The 20006-nt window shown below is 41.0% G+C and overlaps 1 protein-coding gene across 2 annotated transcripts; it reads right to left on the reverse strand.

Moving 5' to 3' along the window:
• Window positions 1-3650: 3650 nt before the first annotated feature.
• Window positions 3651-18026, reverse strand: FAS (Fas cell surface death receptor). Of its 2 annotated transcripts, XM_054072022.1 has the most exons (9): window positions 17426-18022; window positions 9958-10123; window positions 9279-9413; window positions 7277-7388; window positions 6731-6795; window positions 6290-6373; window positions 6081-6151; window positions 5555-5579; window positions 3652-4757 (listed from the first exon to the last, which is right to left on the reverse strand). In XM_054072022.1, the coding sequence occupies exons 1-9, from the start codon at window positions 17657-17659 to the stop codon at window positions 4342-4344; spliced, it is 1308 nt and encodes a 435-aa protein (XP_053927997.1). In that variant the 5' UTR covers window positions 17660-18022; the 3' UTR covers window positions 3652-4341. The 2 variants fall into 2 exon arrangements, with proteins under 2 accessions (XP_053927998.1, XP_053927997.1); XM_054072023.1 differs by lacking the exon at window positions 6290-6373 and having other exon boundaries at window positions 3651-4757; window positions 17426-18026.
• Window positions 18027-20006: the final 1980 nt, after the last annotated feature.

Here is a 20006-nt window from a genome sequence, read left to right on the forward strand (position 1 = left end):
CCGTTAAAAGTCTTGCTTTCAGTTTGGAAAGGAACTTGAACTAAAACCACCAAAAAGCTATCCAGAAAACACTGACTCTATGTTAAGTTTTGTGATTATTCCCACATCCCTTGTAACTCTCAACCACAGCCCCATACTAGAGGCTAGATACACATGGTAGGCATTCTTCCTTTAGCTAGCAGTGGGATAGCAGGAATGTGAGCTTCCCTTTCAAGTCCAAAATCAAAGTATTGACAAACAGTAAGAGAGGAATGTAAGTTTTGATGTTGCATCTTCCTTCAAAACAATAAAACTGTCCAACCTCAAGGTTTTTCCCAAACCAGTTTTGTTCTTCTCACAAATTTGCTTGTACTATTTTCCTTCCCTCTTCTCCATGCAGGAAATAAGCCTACAGCTCTCTCACACTTTAATGTCCTTGTCATGCTATCTGTGGAGAAGCATTGCAGACTCTGCACTCAGCACGTCATTTCTCAGCCGCGTCTTTTCAAGAACTAGCAGCCTGCAAAAAAACTTTAAAAATAATTTACTTCATATTGCAGCAGTCCTGTATACTGGAGAGCTTTCTTCTGGTGCCAAACTGTAATAGCGATCTCGTTTTTGTCTCCTTGCAGCTATCTGGTTTGCTTGCAGGCCGGTAGAAATTATTCTACAGTTTCAAGTGTGCATGAACAAAAAGGGGAGGAGGGTGCAAGCAAAGTAGCCTGTGGAGTTTCCGAACACAGCCCTGGCTTGTGTGGTCACTTTCGATTTGCAGGAGGCTGAAGTGAGATCATCTTTCTGGCCTTATATTTCTACTTTCATGTTCTTCTGTTGTTGTTATTTATAAACAACAATTGTTCTGCTTTCCCTATTTAAATAACAAATACATCTGTTTTGCAAAGTTTGGGCTTCCTGAAGGGGAAGCTTCTTTTTTCGAAATCTACTTTTCCAAATGTGCCTAGTCATTCCCTGGGCAAGTTTCAGTTTCAGTTTCCACTTGCTTTTCTGATGCTGGGTTTGCATAAAATAGGAGAGTTTTGGTTTTCAAAGTCATTTCTGCTGCCTTCATTTTTTCTATTTTTTCCCCTACCCAAAGGTGAGAAAAGAGTTATTTCACACTGCTCATGACACAGCCTTGTCCTTCGGGAGAAAGTGGCTGGTCATTTCAAGTGTGCAAGGTGCAGAGCATAGAGTAAAAAGATAGTATTGAAGGAGTCAGGATATGTGCAGTAGGGACTGACGAGAGACAGAGCTGGAGACAGAGCTGGAGCCTTAAACCATTAGCCCTGCAAGAAACTAGATAAGAGAAACATTCGCTGACTCACTGATTGCTGAAACAAATTGCCTCAAAATAACCTTTCCTCATTAAAATATAATTGTATTGTTAAAATTGACACCCCAAATATGATAATGAGTTTAGAGGTGCACCCCAAACCTATAGGAGCACGCATATTGTGCTAGACCAAATTGCAAAACTTTTAGCCAATACTGTATTAATAAGTGTTTGTCTTCCTTGATACGAAATGTATAAAAAGCAGTACTTTGCTAACCTGGGTGCGCTAGCTTTGTGGAGTGATCACCTAGCACTCATCTCTATGCAAACGTGAAATAAAAAATATCCCAGCTGTGTGATAATTGGCTTTTTGCACACTGGGTGAAAAACGCAGATTTAGGACAACACTACCAGGACAATATTTTAGCAAGCAGCTAAGGTAGTGGCAGTCATCTTGCTTATCAGCATGATTCTCGGCATGGGCTTGACTTCTGAGAAGGAAAGGTGAGAGCAAAAGGTGGAACCATGCTAATACAACCTGATTGGTATGACCTTCTTGTGGAGCCCTCGTTTGAAAATGAGGCCAGAAGCAGGAGACAATGGAAAGCTGGGCGTGTTACCATGGGTCAGCAGAACTAAATCACTTTCCATCCCTGGTCCAGGTACTTTAAGCTTGATCAGATAGCTTTTCACTGCACTGCTGACTGCAATGTCACAATGACACATATGCACTTCTTTGGAAAACTAACCGCAAAATATATTCAATCTTACTTTATGCACAGTGTTCTAGTTAAGAAAGACAGAGCTAATTGCAGTCTGGCTTCAGCCTTGCAGACATCTCCTAAAGAGATTATGACTCATTGCTCAGGGACTTTTTTTTTTTACCATCCTCATTGTACCGAGGTTGGGGAATTCCAGTGTGATGAAGGGAAAATATTCACTGCCACAAATTTGTTAAGTTTTGGTGCCTCCATTTTAAGATCTGCCTGGTTCAGATCAGTTGTACTAACCAACCCACTGAAGCCCTGAGAGGTAAAGAATCTCAGTTTCTGGTGGTCAAATGCCTCACTCTGAGATAAAGCCAGAGGCCAAGAAAACCCAAGGTCCAAGTCAAGCACCTGCCAATATACCTTTAAGCTACATTTTATGTCTTCCTGGGTGGGACATGGTACAGGGAACAGCCTGTCTACCAGGGCTTGTGAGAGCATGGAGCTTTTCCTTCCTTCCTGTCTTGGCTCTGCTTCTGCGTAACTGCAGCCTAGGTAAGACAGCACAGCCTACACTGCAGCTGTGATGCTTTTCCGGTATGTAGGGCTTGGCCAAACCATGCCAACAAGCTTTGCATTGCCACAGCATGTCAGATCTGTACACAGCTGGTGCACAAGGCTGGTGCATGGATGTCAAAACATTCAGCTATAGCAGTCTGGAGGTTTTCCGTTGAAAAGAAGCAGTGTGGAGATTTTAGCAGTATAGGAGTGGCCAAGCTGATTGTTGAGAACTTAGAAAATATAGAAAGGTTAGAGGCAAGTGGTCTCAAACCAGGGTGGAAGGTTTTTCTGAGAATTCAGAATCTATGTGATGCTTGAGACTTGAAGAAGAGCTGTACAATCTAAATTGGGTCAGGGCTTGGCAACAAAAAATGCTCTGTAGCCTTCAGACCTTCCATGGATCCAGTCTATGAAAGGCTTAAAGTTTTTAAAGATAATCTAAGCTCTGCTTTTCCTTTCAGGTTCCTGCTTGATGCAATACACAGATATTTAGCTGTTTTCAAGGGTCACACACTACTCTTCCAGGAACCTCATTTCTAGCAGCACGACACTTTGGAGCCACCCCATGTAGCTGTAAGCACAGCATTGCCTGGAGTTCGTTTGCCAACACCTGGCACCCTGTTGACAGATCTGCCCTGCCCTTTCCTTTCCACACCTTGAGGCCAGGTGGCAGGAATTGGAACCTACTTCACACATAGGTTCACCCTGGCTAGCAGCTGGGGCAAGCCCAGCTACGTCTCTTCATGTTCTGCCTGACTTTCAACACTAGCTGTAAAGTCTCTGACGGCAGACCCAAAGAAGAAAGTTTTCCTGCTTACCGTGGGACCTGGAAAAACCAAACCTTTCCACCAAGGTCTCCTCTTCTGTTGAAAGGTTTTGTGAGACTGGTGTGTGGGTGGTAAAGGCCTCACTGCAAAGCAGCCCAGCACCAATGGTTCTTCGAATTTAGGAACCACACTTTCTGTGTTCTGTGATTGAAGAAAGGTAAGGTGTTTTTTTTTTTTTTTCAGGAGAATCATCTCCCTTTTTGTCATTTAGTTACCTGAGTGAAGGAAGATCTAAAGATGACACCTATAGGTTGCACTGTAAGAAGGAAAGAGACAAGTCATGCACTATGTGATTTTTTTAATCTTTTTTAATGACAATGATGTTTTCATTCTATCAGTTCCTGCATTAGAAAAAACAGTGTTGCACTTATGTTCCTTATGGAGAGTTCATAGGTTGTGGTTCTGCTCTGCTGCAAAGTAATTTTTACTTAGCACTGTGAGTTTCTGCATAGAAAACTTATACATACAGACACACATAAAAATACACACACACATACATAAAAAATCTATTATATACACATACACACAGGTGCTTTTAAACAAGGGAGAAATCCAATTTACAGCTGAGTAGAATTTAATTACATAGCAATATCTACATTCAAAATTAATCGGGTATGTATTACATAGGTTTTTTGTTCAAGTATTCCTAGTCCGCTTCATAGACTCTTACCACCACTGTTTTCACTTTGAAAAATGCAACATCTCATAATTTTAATGTAAGCAAAACCTTTTTTTCAAACATTTCTTCTTATAGCAAATCCTTTAGCTAGACTCTTACATTGTACCACTGAGTAAATAAACCATAAAACCTTTCCTCTCCACAAAAAACAAACTAATACTTTTTTAAAGATAGTTACAAAAAATATAATTATTCCTTGTTCATAAAAATTCCTTGAATTAAAATGCTGATGAAAATGGCATTCAAATCTTTTTTTTATTTATTTTATTAGAAAAATAGTAATTCAGTCAGAAATAATTTTCAAATGCCCCTGTACTATGTCTCTTCCAAACTACCAGTGCAGGTTTTACTTAGGTCAGCATTGTCATTGTAGGAGTTTCTGCTTTCCTGAGGGTAGGTTTTGCTTTGCCCAGTGTCATCACTATGAGACTGTCCCCCTTCCTGACAGCTAGAAATAGCTGCCTTCAGTTTTTCCTCGATTTTATCAGCTGCAGCACACATTTTAAACTCTCTCAGGCTGCTTATTAGGGTTACATAGGCTCCTTTTATCCCATGTCTTTGATACCAGACTTGAAACAGCTTAATCTTCTGTTCAGATGTCTCATTAAAATAATCCCGAACAGTTTGATCTATGACAGGTTCTGGTACTTTGTGATTACGGACAAATGTCTTGACTTCTTGGAGTGTCATCTCCTCCACAATACCAGCAACATGGCTGCTCAGGTCAACATCTAGAAGCATAGAAGACAATTAATACTCTCCACACTTCTATCTCCACTCTTCCATTACTGTTTTGTGTCACCTGTGCTATCCAAAACAGATTACATTTCAGGTATTCATCACTCAGTATGTCTTATAAGTTATCTTTTACAATATATACTGGGTCTGCTTTTCTGTGTTCCTACCAAATACTAGTAACACAAATATTAAGGACTGCATCCTTATTGCTTTCTACCACTTGAAACAAAATCTCAGTTACCCTGTAACCTGTTCTGTCCTTGTCTATCATTAAAGTCCATGCCTCATGTACCTGTTGTGTTCAAAATAGGGTTGAGAAAGGTCCTGGAACAGGACAAGTCTTTTGTTTTGATACAGCCTTGAAACTTACGTTTTCTTCCTATTGTGTGATGCTACTGCAGATTTGCCCTTGAACATAAGGTAAGTGTGTTTCTGCAGTCTCACTGCCATGTGTGTGACTATTATCATAATTATCCATAATTCTAGAAATCCAGCTTGCTGCCTCCTAGTGTCTGTACCACATGCAGACAGAAATTCACCTGTTGTCGATGAGTAATTGTTTCCTATACAGCAGAAATTTCTCCTGAGGCAAAACTTTCATGCTGCCACTAAATGCCTTAATAAGCACAACATGAATTGACATTTCCTTAATAAGTGTTCACTATTGTGCTAGAACAGCAGCTCTAGGCACTGGCCAAGTCTACGCAAAAATATCCTGGTTTTACTGTAGGATTTACTTGTTTGTATTTTTTCTCTTCTACTGAATTTTGAGAAATTACTTGTCTCTTACCTGTGTATATGAGAGGTACATTCTCCTAAAAAAAAGAAGCAAGAGAGAAATGAGTAGGAACAAGTTTTGTCAAATACGAATCTTGTTTATGAGGACAGCCTTGTATATTTCATTACACTTGACTTCTGTATTTTTCTTTTATTTTTTTCTGTGATTCCCCTGTTCTGTAAGCAAAAGAATCAGATGGGACAGACAGACCTCTTTTATCTTGGATAAGCTTGGGGAATCACCTCACAATTGCTATTGCCTAGAAATATGCATGGAGACAGGTACCCTGGGTCAGCAGAGACCTGATGATTTATAAAGTTTTGATCTCAGTCATGTAACTTAGGAAGCATGTCAACAAATCCTGAAGAAATAAAACAGGGTTTCTCTTACTTCTCCCAAGAGTCCTCATGGTGAAATTTACTTCATTAATTTCATAGAAGAGAGGCACGCACATGCTTGGGGAATCTCAGTGTAATTTAAACGGCACAGAGATCCTTGCACGAAGCTGAGATTGTGTGATCTAAGCAACAATACTTACATAAGAACCTTCTTGTTGGGAGGTGACAACTTCATTGTCCTTGCTAGTAGAGCCCTTCTGTTTTCTCTTGTCTAAAACGAAAAAAACATTTTTAAGATCCAGGACAGAGTATATCTCTCCTCTGGACTCCAAGAATATAATACATCTGAGTAAGCAGCTGAATATCTTATTCAGAGTATGATAGGAATAAGGAATAGGGAATCACTTACACCATAATCCTCCAGCTGCTGCTAATCCTACTAATACAACAGTGAATAACATCAAAGCAATGGCCCACGACTGAAATCCTGTTTCTGTTGGAACATTGGATACATTACATGAAAGTTAAGAAATGCAGTACAGCAACACACTCTGAATTTTAAACAAGACTGTGTCAGATTATAAAAGCCTTCTGTTGTCTCCTAATGGTAGACGCTCTCTTTCTTAAAGTCTTACCTATCAGGAGCCACCCATAAAAAGGAGTAATAGTTCCTACATCTGCACAATCATAAAGGGAAAAGAGCAATCATGCTCTGCAGGTGAGTACAAGGCCCAGTAGTTAAGATGCCCTTAGCTCTCAAGAACTATGGGTTATTGTGTAGAACAATACAATTGCAACAGCATCTCAAAATACAGGAGATGCTAGACCACGCTACATTTAAAAATGTTACCTTTTGTTCTGCATACAGTGTCTGAAGTTGATGTACATTCTTTTTCAATTAAGCCACTTTCACATCTGCAGAAAACATCAACAACAATTATTATGGGATTTGTTTCTATCTCTGTAAACTCTGGCAACAGAGCAAATAAAAATCTTCTAACACTTCTTATCAGCTAAATATTTCATATATCAAGATATTGGAGTTTGGAATTTAATAGGTATGAAATAGTACAGAAAGCTATGGGAGTGGAAAAAGGTGTGGAAGTTATTTTCTACATGTAACAGTAGGAGACGCAAAGACAACAGGAAAGCTCAGATAGTCATATTTTTTTAAAAGCATATACAGTCTCGGTGGACATATATAAGTTTTTCTGTGAGCCTTTGGAAAGCCTGCATGGATGCAAGTTAAGTTGATTGAGCTAAGTCAGCTCAACAAGATAAGTGCAAAGGAAAATGTTTTCCCTCAGGTTATACGTTACCTTAGTCTCTGTCTTGAACCTGACTGGAAAAAAGTGTGGTAACAATGTCATATTTAACAATGAAGTCATAAACTTACATGGTACATGGATCACAGTGCCTACATGGTACAGGAGGATTGCAAAAATAGTTCTTTGCACAGGTGCATTCTGTGTTTTGTACAGGGGTACAGTTCTTTGCAACCTCCAAACCTGAAATAAATTTCTTAAAGTTTGTTAGTTTGAAAAAGTAGAGCTTAAAAGCTTTTAGCTCTGCCACTGTGGAGGCTTAACTGTAAGAACAACATAGCTTTTATAAGGAGCCCTGCTGCCAGAGTACTAGAAATACGGAGATGGCAAAGAGACCTCTGCTGGCCAAGAGCTCAAAAAACTGATCATGCAATAAAGCACTTGCTAAAAGAGGACTCATTCAGCACCAGAAGGGAAGTCAGAAGATCATGTAACCCACCCCCCTGCTTGATGTCAGACACAAGTTCTTTACTCTCCCTGACAGAGAAGTTTATATCTTCTTGAGGTCCTCCAGTGATGAGGAATTATTTTTAGCTAACATATATGCTTAAATAACAAACCAATTAATTTTCTCCTATTCTCAGTGTATACGACAAAGCTATCTCCATTTATCAAAACTTATTTCTGCATTGAAAATTACTCTAAGTGTCTACCTACTATGAAAACATTTAGGAATAGAAGCAAATTTTTAAGTTATCACATTCAGTGCCCTGCTGTGACAGGAAAACATGTTATCTTTCAAAATTCCATGAAGCTCTACTTTAAAACTAGTGCTGAAGCCATTAATGGAAATATCAAACACGAATGATCCCAAGAACAGTTCTCATGGATCTTTAGCAGTAATTTTCTTCCTGCTTAATGTTTTCTACTGACTTCTCTTCAACTATGTTATTGCTCATACGATAACGTGAGTAGTCATCCCATTGTCCTTTTTTTCTTCTTCAGTTTAACTAATAGTTTCTTTTGTGGCACTGTACAAAATAATGAGTGGCTCTGCTGTACTCGATTACCCATCCAAAAATGCTTATCATAGTAGTTAATAAGAGGAAAAATCTCTATGGATATGCTGGTGTTACAGGAAGGGGAAAGCACTGAAGATTCATATTCCAGCAGGTGATCTGAGTACAACCATACTGGAGTTAACAGCTGTCTCTATGCTCACCAAACTCGACTTTGGGTATGAGGGATGCAGAATTATCAATCCCTAAATCTAGGTATGCTAGAATTACAGGACACCTGGTGGAACTGCTGGGAGATTGAATTGGATTTAATGGATTTTTAAAAAAATTATCTACAGTGGGTATTTATGCAACAGAGAATTTCTGAAACCTTGGCGCCTTTCAGCAGGTTCATGCAAAAACGGTTTGTAAATGGATACTAAAATGATTAGGCAGGGATGGAACTTCTAAATGTTCTTCCCACAACTGTGGATGCAGGTAGACTTTGCAGGAAACAGATGACAGAGAGCAGACAGGTTTGTTTGCATTTTCTCTAAACAGCATCCCTTGACTCTACTGCTGAATGCAGAATATCGGAGTAGGTGGATGACTGGTCTGACCAAGTAGGGCATGCCTCATAGTCTTATAATTTGATCCTGTTTCTCACGCAGCATCTTGAATGTATAAGACACTGCTCTACCAGCCCCAGCAATTCTAAGTAAAGTCAGTTAAGTAACATGAAAGACTACAAAAGAAACCATTGAGAATTCTCACATCCTTGCTTCTTACAACACCTCTCTTCTTTTACACAGAGGGCAAAGAAGAGTGAGCTTTGATTCTAACTTGATTCTAACCAGTCTGTATAGGGCCTGCTTCACAAGGACTACTATGGCTGAGCAAAGGCAGATATCAAGAGAAATAATGGGCCAACATAGCTTGTTCTTCTTCCTACTTTGTGCTTGACGAAAGGGAACTGGAGGATAAACTCACAACTTTGTCATAAATTCCTTCATGTACTACTACTAAAACATTTTAATCTGCATGCTACCCACTATTCAGAGACGGTGGAGACTTTTCAGTCAAATCTGTATCAAAAACAGGGTCATTGCTAGAGTTGCTATTTCTATAGACTCACTGAATATGCTGTCACATGAACTGCATCTCAAACACTTGTCAAGAGCATTGACATGATCTATGTACTCCTTTCCATTTTCACATCGAACACAATGTTCTCTAGTATCTGTTGGGCAGTCAATCTTTTTAACAAAACCTGTAGAGACAGAAAAACAAGAATTAAGATTTACAATGCCTTTGGACAGAACCCACCAGTGCTAAGACCTATGTCTGACTTTCTTTTTAACTCTAATACTTTTTGATTTACAAATACAAACGTATATCTATTTCTTACATATACGTATATGCTCTTCAGGAACACAGTATACACGAGAACTGATTACCCCCCTCTTCCTCCAATTTAGGACTCAAGGAGAACATACCAAACAAAACCGAACATGCAAAACTGGAAAGCCCACTAACGTGGAGTCTTGTAGGCAAAAGCCTGTGCTTGCACTTTTTTAACTTCTTATAAAGATGTATATCTAGTTCTTAGCTCTTTTGGGACAAACATGTAAGAACTACAGTGAAAAGTTACTAGTGCACTGAGACCAAGAAATACTTTTTGAAGTGTCTGATCTCCTATAATAAGATACAGCTAGAATGAAGCACTGCATCCAGGAAACCACAGAAGACAACTGTGCATGTTGTGGTTTCCATGTCTTGACGACTTTTCAACACAATCTTATAATGATACTCACCACGTTCACATTTCTTGCAACACTTAGCACCTATATTGTATTCATCCAGGTTACACTTAATTTCCCTTTTAGCAATGATCCTCCTTGTAATTAATTTGTTATATGGTATGTGTATTAGAGCTTCAGTATCATTTTTGCACTGTATTTCAATAATTAAGACAAACACCTAGAAGAAAAAACAACAAGTTATACAAAAAAAACTGTGAAGGACTGTAGGCTTGTTTTACTGCTAGCACAGAACTGCATCAGTATCATTACTCTATTGCTAAACATATTGATATTCACCCCTTTATTAAAGTTGTTCATTACTTCAGAAGGGTGAAGCGTCAATGACGACACATATTAGATTTAGTGCTATCCACTCTACCACCGCAAGCACTGATCATTCGAGAGTTAGTGCTTGAGAACAGGCCCATACATCTGAGTAACAGATGACCTCATATGCTTAATTATAGTGCAAAGCAAAGGAACTCCCATTATTTTCTTGAAGAGTTTCCTCTTCCTCAGATCACTGGGCCTATATCTGCCCTTTCTTAGTAATAATAATGTTCCATTGCGAACTTCCTTAATTCAAATAATATCTTTAATGTCTTGCCACCCTAATGTTGCTTGCAAACTGAACAGTGTCAATGCATCTTCAAAGAATAGAAAATTGGAATGTTTTAATCTTGGCCAAAAATGCCTGATTTCTAAAATGATCTTGTTCTCATTCTGTTTTCCAGTTCATTTTTTTTTCCTCCTTATTATATGATGCCTATATATTCCTGAAAGAAGTACCACTCTCCTTTCAAATTAGTTTACATCCTGATCCACTTCTCTGAATGCAATGTCAAGTTAAATTGCGTAGTGCTTGGTTTTGTTGGGGTTTTTTTCCTGCACTAGTCAGTAGTATATTTCCTAGCTGTCAGTGTCCTGCCTCTTTCCATGATAATTAGCAAGCACTGTGGACCACAGGCCAAATCATTGCTTTTTTTTTCTGTTTTGGAAGTAAGGCTGGAAAATGAGAAGGACAGATCTGCTATAGTTTACTTTCCTCTTGGTTATGTTTTATGGAGAATTCTCTATATACTTTGCATGCACTAAGTATGCAATGTCTGTATAATGGTGTTATGCAATGCTTGTTGGCTGGAGAACTAGATTCTGTCCTAGAAATATTATTGTGCAGCATGGCCCGAGGACAGCCTGCCTTTACTTAACCCAGTTTCTGCTCACAGGCTGGAGTGATTTGAACATTTTCATGATTTATTTTACTTGTGTATTACTATCTGTGTACAGCTGTAACAGAAAAGTCCCTGTCTTGAAGAGTTTTCAGTCTTAACACCTAAGCTGATCTCTATGTTCACTGCTCTTGCGCCTCTTTAATGAAAAAAATCTTTTGTATTTTACAAAAGACTCAGCGATATACACTGAGGGAAGGGGGGAAAATGATGCCTGGAAGAAATGGAGCAATGCTGTTGTCCTTGGCAAAATGAAAGAATAGGCCAACTTGTGAAGGAGAGAGATGGCACAGTGCCTTTCACAGAAAGGAGATTAATGGGGAATGAGGTGCAACACAAAAAACCTGCCAAATCCACACACCAGTGGCACACTGCATGGACTATAAAAGTCCTGCCAATCACAGATTCACTCACATTTTAAATCAGCATGCAAAACACCTTGACTTGAATAATTTATTTTTGCTTGAATATTTGAAAAAGGTTAATTCTGAATGGTTGGTTACCTTTGACCACTTTGGAATTGCAGCTTAATACATATTTAACTGTATCTGTTAATGCTAATAGCCAGGGACACACTATATACATATTCAAGGAACGCTAACAATTTAAGGACTGGTAACTTTTAACTACGCTTGGGTCTTTTTTTCTGCCAGAGTGTGATATTTAGTGGCTGATGAATTCAGTCTACATGATTTTGCATGAAACTGCTTGGATGACAACCATAATTTTAGTTAGATGCAGAAAACTTTAATTATTTGAAATACTAATTTACTGAAAAATGGATTTGAATTTCAAGCTGGGCTCTCAACTGAAGGAAGTGTTATCTGTGGCTGATTAAATGAAGTAACCAATATGACCACGGTTTGCTGAAAAAGAAGTAGCTACTTCTTTTGATCCTCTACTCTATTCAGAGATGGGAAGGTGAAAAGCATTTTCTTTCCTTAGCAGCCATCCATTTTAAAATGGATATAATGCTAGCTATTAGACTGAAATTAAGAAGGCCTTTCTTTGCACCGGGAGAAGAAGCTTCAGCAGCTAAAAAAACATTTTAGCACTTGAGAAACTGTAGGTATGTATGTTTAGTCTGTCAATTCCTTCATTCAGTGTTCTGACTCTCATTCTTTGCTGCCAAAGCTTTGAGGGTACTCCTCTCCCAAATCCCAGTGTAATGACGCTAAAAGGTTACCTCCCAAATAGATGTGCCAAATTAGCACGATTTCATTTCCTTTTGCCTGGGAGAACCATCTTACTGGGATAAAAAGTTAAAAATTAATTATTAATAATTACATAATTATTAATAATAATTAAATATTAATAATTAGGATTAATAATTATTAGTAATAAAATAATTGTTAATAATAGAATAATTATTAAAATGTAGTTAGGGACACATTTACAGTCTGGTTTGGCTTTCCCTGAAGCAGGGTGACACCCTACACTTCCATCATTCCTTTGTTGCTTCTCTGCAATGCGTTGGACTGTCCCAGGACAGCACTGGGGGAACATGCATCATCCCAGCTTTCAGAGCTAGGAGACCATGACACCCTGGGCAGCCCGCCTGCATGTCTGCCATAAGGTCATAGCCACCAGAATGGTCTGGAAGCAAGGCAGTCACTGGAGCAGGGAGGCTCTAGGCGGCAGAATGATAGATCTTTGGCTAAGCCAGGTAAGCTGATGGTGCCAGAAGGCTTCTAGCCCTGAAGGAAGGCAGTGTGGCTGGGGTGCTTGGGGGACCAGGGCAAATGCTGTTTGTGGCATGAGGAAGTTGGTGAAGAAATGACTCCTTCACCTCCCTGTGTCGATTGAGAAACGGTGACTCAGCAGGGCGACCAGCTCTCTGCTGCACTTGAACGCTGCAGCTGAGCTTTGACAAACCTGCCCCAGCTCGGCTGCACTTGCCCTGCTGCGGGAGCCTGGCTCCCTCCTCCTCGTCTGCCCCCAGAGAGGCACCCTGCCTCCTGCTTTTGGCACCCAAATATCTCCTTTTCGGACCAGAGAAGTCCAGGTATTTTTTTGGGAAGGGCAAAAAAAAAAGACGACCCTGACTATCAGTAAAATTTAGCTAAGTTTCTTCTTCTGTTTACTGAATGCCTGCAACCACAGTGCATGCACAGTCTTCCCTCTTGCAAACAAACCTCTCTGCTGCTTGCTTATGCTTTTATACAATGCTGACTCAGTGAAGGTGGAAAAAAACTAACTTTCTGATGGAAGGCCTTTGCTGTCTCTCAGGGAGATGAACTTCCTAGTACACTTAGAAGTGGGGATCACTTCTCAGAAACTGCAGCACCAAACATCTACATTAGTTCTGCTTGATGGGGTGTTTTAATGCCTTTCTGTACAAGGAATAATGAGAAAACTGTGGAGATTTTATAGCTTTCAAAGCAACACTCTAGTTTTTTAAATTTTTTTTCTCCTCCTGGATTTGCACCCTCTTAACCACAATCCTTATGCTATAAGAGAAATTTTGGTATGTCTTATAGAAAATAAAGTTACTAGCCATTTAGCTTCCTGTGCACACCTTAATTGCTTTCCTTGTTGTCACTGAGCAGTGAGTGCTACTAGAGGAAAGGAAGCGCTTTAGGGGCTTTCACAGAGGCAGGGGTGATAGGTACTTTTTTGTGATACGTATATTCAAACAGCGGCTGCACATTTCCAGTCTAAAATGACTCACAGAGGCTCTCTTCTACCTTTCTCATCTTAACGTAAATAATAGCTGTCATATCTAAATTGAAGACTTAGATTGAGCTGAATAGTTAATCGGAATAAGTCAATTGGGGATATATAACATTAGCAGGATCCATAAAAATTATCAAAAGCCCAATTTTTTTTCATTTCTCTCCTTTCGCTCATGCATTTAAGAGCCCTTTCAACCTCATTCTCCTGCGCTCTTACAGAGCCTTCCAAAATGCTTTCACCAATAAGCATCTGCCAAGGAGACTTAGAAAACCTCTGATGTGGGGGATTCTCAGGCTTCCAGTATCAGAGTATTCTTCATAATGGTCAATTTCCTTCAACTGGAAAGTTTCAGCAGACCTACCTTGTAGGGATGTAATCTCAGTGATAGAAGTGTGTAAATGTCTTATATGTATACAGGATCTATTAAAAGTTCTACAACTTTTAACCCTGACAAAGAAATTGCCTCTGTTTTCTCCTGTTACCTTTCTGATACATTTTGGTTTTAGCAATCCACTTCTCCCACTTCTAATCCACCAATATCTAGGGATGAGAAGGCCGATGCATTCCAAACGATGGCCATTTTTTTCCACTCCGCATCAGTTACATGGGGTAATGTGCATGAGCTCATCAGGGGCTTTCTAGGTATAAAAAACAGGGGGAGAAGGGGATTTTTCTTGCTTTTTTTTACCTAGTGGGAGCTGAGAAAAACTTTAACTCGTTTTCTGAGTTTTGATTTGCTTCTGGTGCTTTTGGCAAATGGCTGCTAGAGTTAGCTCCATATTAATACAGTTCTCTATGCAATCAATCTCCCTTGCATTAACCCTGACAGGATGAGTTTTTCAAAGAGTACTTTCATGCTGCTTGTTAAGAGGATTCTCTACTCCAGACTTTCTACCATAAGTATTTCTACTTCTAATACCTACAGCATCATTTCTGCCCCTTTTTTTTTCACACCAAGGCAGGAGTTGATTGCACCAAAATAACGATTAAAATAGTATTTTCTCTTCTAAAATCTTACAAGGAGGACAGAAAGAATCCTGTTCCATTTTCTGAAGCCTATCAATGGGAACCGGTATTTCCCTACTAGAAGCATCTTGAATTTCTTAAGTCGCAAGTGAGATAAGATGTGTTCAGTGCCTGTGAGAGTAAGAAGCCTCAGGTACTGTCCAGACTCAAAATATTTGCTGTCCAAATCCAATTCATTACTATTTCACATCTCAGCTGACTCACATGCAAATTACAGCAATATACTGGGAGGTGGGGGTTGTATAGTTGATTATTTTGTTTGGGTTTGGGTTTTTTTTTAATTTTAGTTTTTAGGAGTACTGTACAAGGGAACACTTAATAAATGTTATACAATTTGGGAGAGTTGGAGCAACGTTAACAGCTCCCACCTCACTTTGGTGATGTGGCTAAGGATAGATAAGAGCTGGACAGCATAGAAAGCTAGCAAATCTTCCCTTTTGCCCTTCTGTAACACAATACAGTTTTCTTGTCACCTTCTCTTTGTTCAGAGTTGCCTCACAGATAAAGGCAGTTAAGTGTGGAAATGCGAGCAGACAAATGTTTCCAGAATTGGAGTCCTTATACTTTTCACTTGAGTCTTGGGTCGTCCCGTGACTTCATGGATATTGAGACACATACATTTAAACATATGCATTAGTTCTCTGGAAAATGAGACAGAATGACAGAATGTAGTCATCTTGTTTTCAAAGGTATGTCTTCTAAATTTCCAGAAAACTGCCTGCTGTGTAGTCATATCAGATGGTTACAAAGTGTTTACACAATATATAGTCTCTTAAGATGGCCTATTCCTTTACAGTGCCTCTCTTGAGTGGTATGTGTTTTGTGGCTTGTTTTACAGGGTGAAGTTAGATGTTTTCTCACTATGTAGGCCATTGCTATTTTTCATGACTATCCCTGCAACTGCTTCTACTTAAGTACAACATGGAGTTGCTGACAAAATTGAGGTCTTGTTCAACAAACTGCTTTGACGTTCTGGTTTAATCAAATTAGCATGTCAAACACTGCTCAGGTTTACTGATTTATATGTAGTGGAACAACATCCTAATTACAAAACCCCAGAGTTTTTAAAAAATAGAAAGTACATGAGTGTGTCACATGCTTTCTAAGGGCTACCAAAATTTGGAAATGAGTGGAAGAATAGGAATTATATTTATTCTCTGTGAGCACTGTGATAAGAGAAAGTATTTTTTACCTTAATTTATACTCTGAATAGTTCTGAGATACTGAGCTAGACTGATGTTTCAGCTAGTTGTTTACTGCTCCTGTACAGGAATAAGCACTTCTGTCAGCAGATTAAAATCCTTCTTTGTATTTAACTATGCTCTGGTGCTTTGTGTAGGGCACGGATATAACCCTCTGAATCACTTCTAACAGTTTACCACATGTTATATAGTAAATCAGATGAGGACTTGAATAGTTTTTACCTTAACATCTGGTTTTAACCTGCCAAACCCCAAAGCAAACTGCATTCATTAGCAACGTAACCAGTCTGTGAAGAGATTTTGACTGTGAACTTCAGTGAGTTCTCTCTGAAGTAGGTGAGAATTGGGGCTGGGGAAGAAACGTGTAAGCAACGTGTAACGCATCCAAACTTCCAGGCAGGTCACGGCTCTGCTAAGCGGTCGGGCTGAATGCCATGGGCCTGATCTCCACCATCCCAACTCTGGGCTCTCGGGCAGGGCTGCCTCAGGGTACAGGTAGAAACAGTCCGTCTGCTCCTTCTCCTGCCTAGGTCTCCAGTTGAAGAGCTTGCTGTAACTATGGCTCTTCGGCCTCAAGCACCTACCAGCGGAGATCGCTGTACTGCTGACACGGAAACACCTCCTTACCCTCCTTGTTGACAGCAGCCCTTCAGAAGGAGTGTTTGCAAAGGTAACTGCACTGATGACAAAGTCAGATACGTGACCTCAGCTCTGGAGCTGCAGAGACTCACGCTGTGCACGGGGGATGATTAAGGCAAGAAAGGAAGGCCCTGCCCCACTTCCAGTAAACGCGGCACTTCACGCCACTGGACTCGGCCCGTTTCTCCAGCTGTTCCTCAGCCACTGTCAGCAGCGGTTCAAAACTCCGCCGCCGCCGGCATTCTCTTTTATGTCGCTTTGCCAGATCCCGTTGTTACGGACCTCCGAGACGCTGTGCCGGTCAGCTTGCCCCAACACGGTCTGTCCCCGGGCGGGCACCCAGCTACGGACCCAACCGTGCCACCGCGCACCGACACCGGACACCAACACCACCGGCCGGGGCTGCTCTCCCGGGTGTCCCCGCAGCTACCGCACACGAACCTCCCTGACAGCTCCCTGCATCCATCCTTCCCCTTCCCTCCGCTTCTCCACAACGCCCGCTTCCCTTCACCGGCACCCTAAGGAATGACTGCAAAACCGCGAAGTGCCTGAACTTGGAGCTGGGTTGCTTTTTTTTAAAGGAACAAGAAAAAATCGCCTGAATGAATTAAGTGAAATCGACGATGCGCCGGCAGCGACCAGAGAGCCGGTGCCGCCGGTGGCATCCCGGGTCCCCCCCGTCCCCGCCCCCGCCCGGCAGACACTCACGAGGAGCAGGGAAAGGAGCCCCCGGGCCATGCCGCCGCTGCCCTCCGCCGCCCCGCACTCTCCGGAAAGCGAAAGCGCCGCGTCCCGCAGCCGCCAGGCTCCTGCCCGCGCCCGGCTCCTCCCATGTTGGTAAACACGGCTCGTCCCGCCCCCAGCGCGGGGCCGGCGGTAGCGGCAGGGCGGTACTCGCCCCGTGCCGCCCGCGGGGTCGGGGCGCGGCTCTGGGCAGCGCATCCCGCACGGCCGCAGCCCCCGAGTGTCGTGGGCACCTCTTCACGGGGGTCTGGAGAGTGCGGGCTGTGCGGGGTCGGGTGCAGCCGCTCGGCAGCCCCGGGGGTGCCAGGCGTGGTCCTGAGGCCGCGGGGCAAAACGCCAGCTGACTTCGGGCTGGGCGTGAGGCATTGGCTCCGTGTGCCTGAGCTGGGCCGCCCGGGGGCAGGAACTCCAGCTGTGCACTGTGGGAATAAACAGGTTTGGGGCAGGGAGTTCTGAGCCTGTTGAACCGGAGTGGTCATTCGGAATAGGCTAAATTCCCTGCGGCGGAGGATACTGCCTTTTACAGTCCCATTGGAAGGATCGCGACTTCTATATTGTAGCTATTTGCAGTCGCTCTTTGCGTTTTTCCTGTAAGCTTTCAGGGGTTCGAAGTGCTGGTAGTGTGGCCTCCGCCACAGTGTGAGAAGTAAAGTGATGGTGTGAGCTATCGATATGTGTTTCCATCTTTAAAGTTTTGACGTGATGCTGTTGCCTTGGGAAGACGATGGTTGCAATTGAGCTGGCATTTTCATTTTAAACGCCATTTTTCAGTGGTTTATGACTCAGATTTTCAGAAACCCTTCAGGTTTTGTGCTGGTATGGCTCTTAGCTGCCATACCGATAAGCTGCGTTCGTAATATCATAAATATGGTTGGTGTTTTAAATATTTCAGTCTTTTTATCCACTTCTGGCTAATATAAAATGTGCTGCTGACACAGTTTTAGAGATACTGCCTTTGAGCATCCTTTAACAATGAAGTTTTTGCCTTCCCAGTGGCAGTCTGAGTATGATGGATGCGTGTCACCTCTCTTGGGCACGCTGCCTGTGCTTACATGCCTGTAGTTCCTTCTGGGCAAACGCAAATCAGTGTGTACCCGAGGTTGTTAAATTTAGCGGAAATTTGCGTACGGGTAGAGGTGGAATAGGAACTGTGAGCAACATTGTCTGGATCTGGAAAGCTTAGTAGACTTGTTTCCAAACTGATTACTTGGGGGATTTGGTTTGTCCTAAAACCAAAACCTGATGAGACTGGGCCTTCAGCAGGCATTGCTTTGGATTTAGTAACACTTCGGTGTGTTTCTTGCCCTAATTATCCGATACCTTTCACCAATGTAGCTAACATCTATTAGGCACATGTGGTTTATGCTCTTCCCCACCCCCTCCAGACATGTGATGACTGTATGTGTGTATCTGTTTTGCGGTGGAGTGTTTTTGTCTTGGTAGGGAGCTTTGAGAGGTGTTTGCAAAGCCACCGGATTCTTGTCAAAACAGTAGTTTCTGCATATGACTTGGAGTCATAACACACATAGTTAATAACTTTAGCTGTTTGGGTTTATATATATATATATTTGCACCTAGAGAAACTGTCTGTCAGCATATTATGACCTTATAAACTGCAAAGTTTTTGACAAGCCTAACTTAATTAGTCTCTCCAGATGAAGAAAAATTTGTCAAGGTGAAATAAAACAGGAGTGAGGTCCCAGAGGCCTGTGCATTTTATTGGTCTGATTTCAATTTGTTGAATCCATATTTATATTCCAGAGGGAAAGTAACAGGGGTAAGCATAAGATCTGACTTTCTACTACTTCTTTCTTTGTTATTTTTTTTTCAGCTTTTTAAAAATTTAAATATTCTTTAAAAAAGACGATGTAGTTTACTTTTGGCCTATTGGTAATTATTTAGCAATTCTTTTTTACTAAGACTGGGCAATTAGATTATTGCAGTATAACTTAAAGTAGTTCTATCAAAATTGGTTTGTAGTTTGACTTATGATACACATTAGAAGATGGTTGTTGCATGGAAGACATACACTGTTGAATTTGAGAAGAGTTATGATCTCCTCTCTACAGTTGTCTTCCTGTTAGCTTTGCCTTTCTTTGTCTTGTGTATGTTGACTGATTCCCCTTTCTTCTAGTAGACACAAAGTTTGCCTTAAAATGTCGATTAGGGGACACAATGGTTGTATTTGAACAATTTAATTTGGCCGAAAAGGGAAGAAAATGGGTGAGTATACTGAATATATGTTTTGGAGATGCTTAAAATGGAATGTTTTATTATGTAATTCATGTTTTGTAAATAACCTGAGGTTCAAAAAGAAGGGGGATAAAGTTCAAACGCTTAATAATCAGGCCCATAGTAGAGTAATTTTGTTTCACTTTCTGTCTGATTTTATTTTGCTTTTCTGTTTTGCCACTCTCCTTCCTGATGTGTGTTCAGAACAACCTAATTTTGACTCCTGGTTCAAGTGCTAGACTGAGTAGTACATTACTCACGCAACCCTATTCCTTCTCCTTCATCCTTGATTCGAACCTGTTCAATTCTGTGA

Source organism: Cuculus canorus, chromosome 7 (assembly GCF_017976375.1).
Source record: "Cuculus canorus isolate bCucCan1 chromosome 7, bCucCan1.pri, whole genome shotgun sequence".
In the NCBI taxonomy this organism is placed as follows: domain Eukaryota; kingdom Metazoa; phylum Chordata; class Aves; order Cuculiformes; family Cuculidae; genus Cuculus; species Cuculus canorus.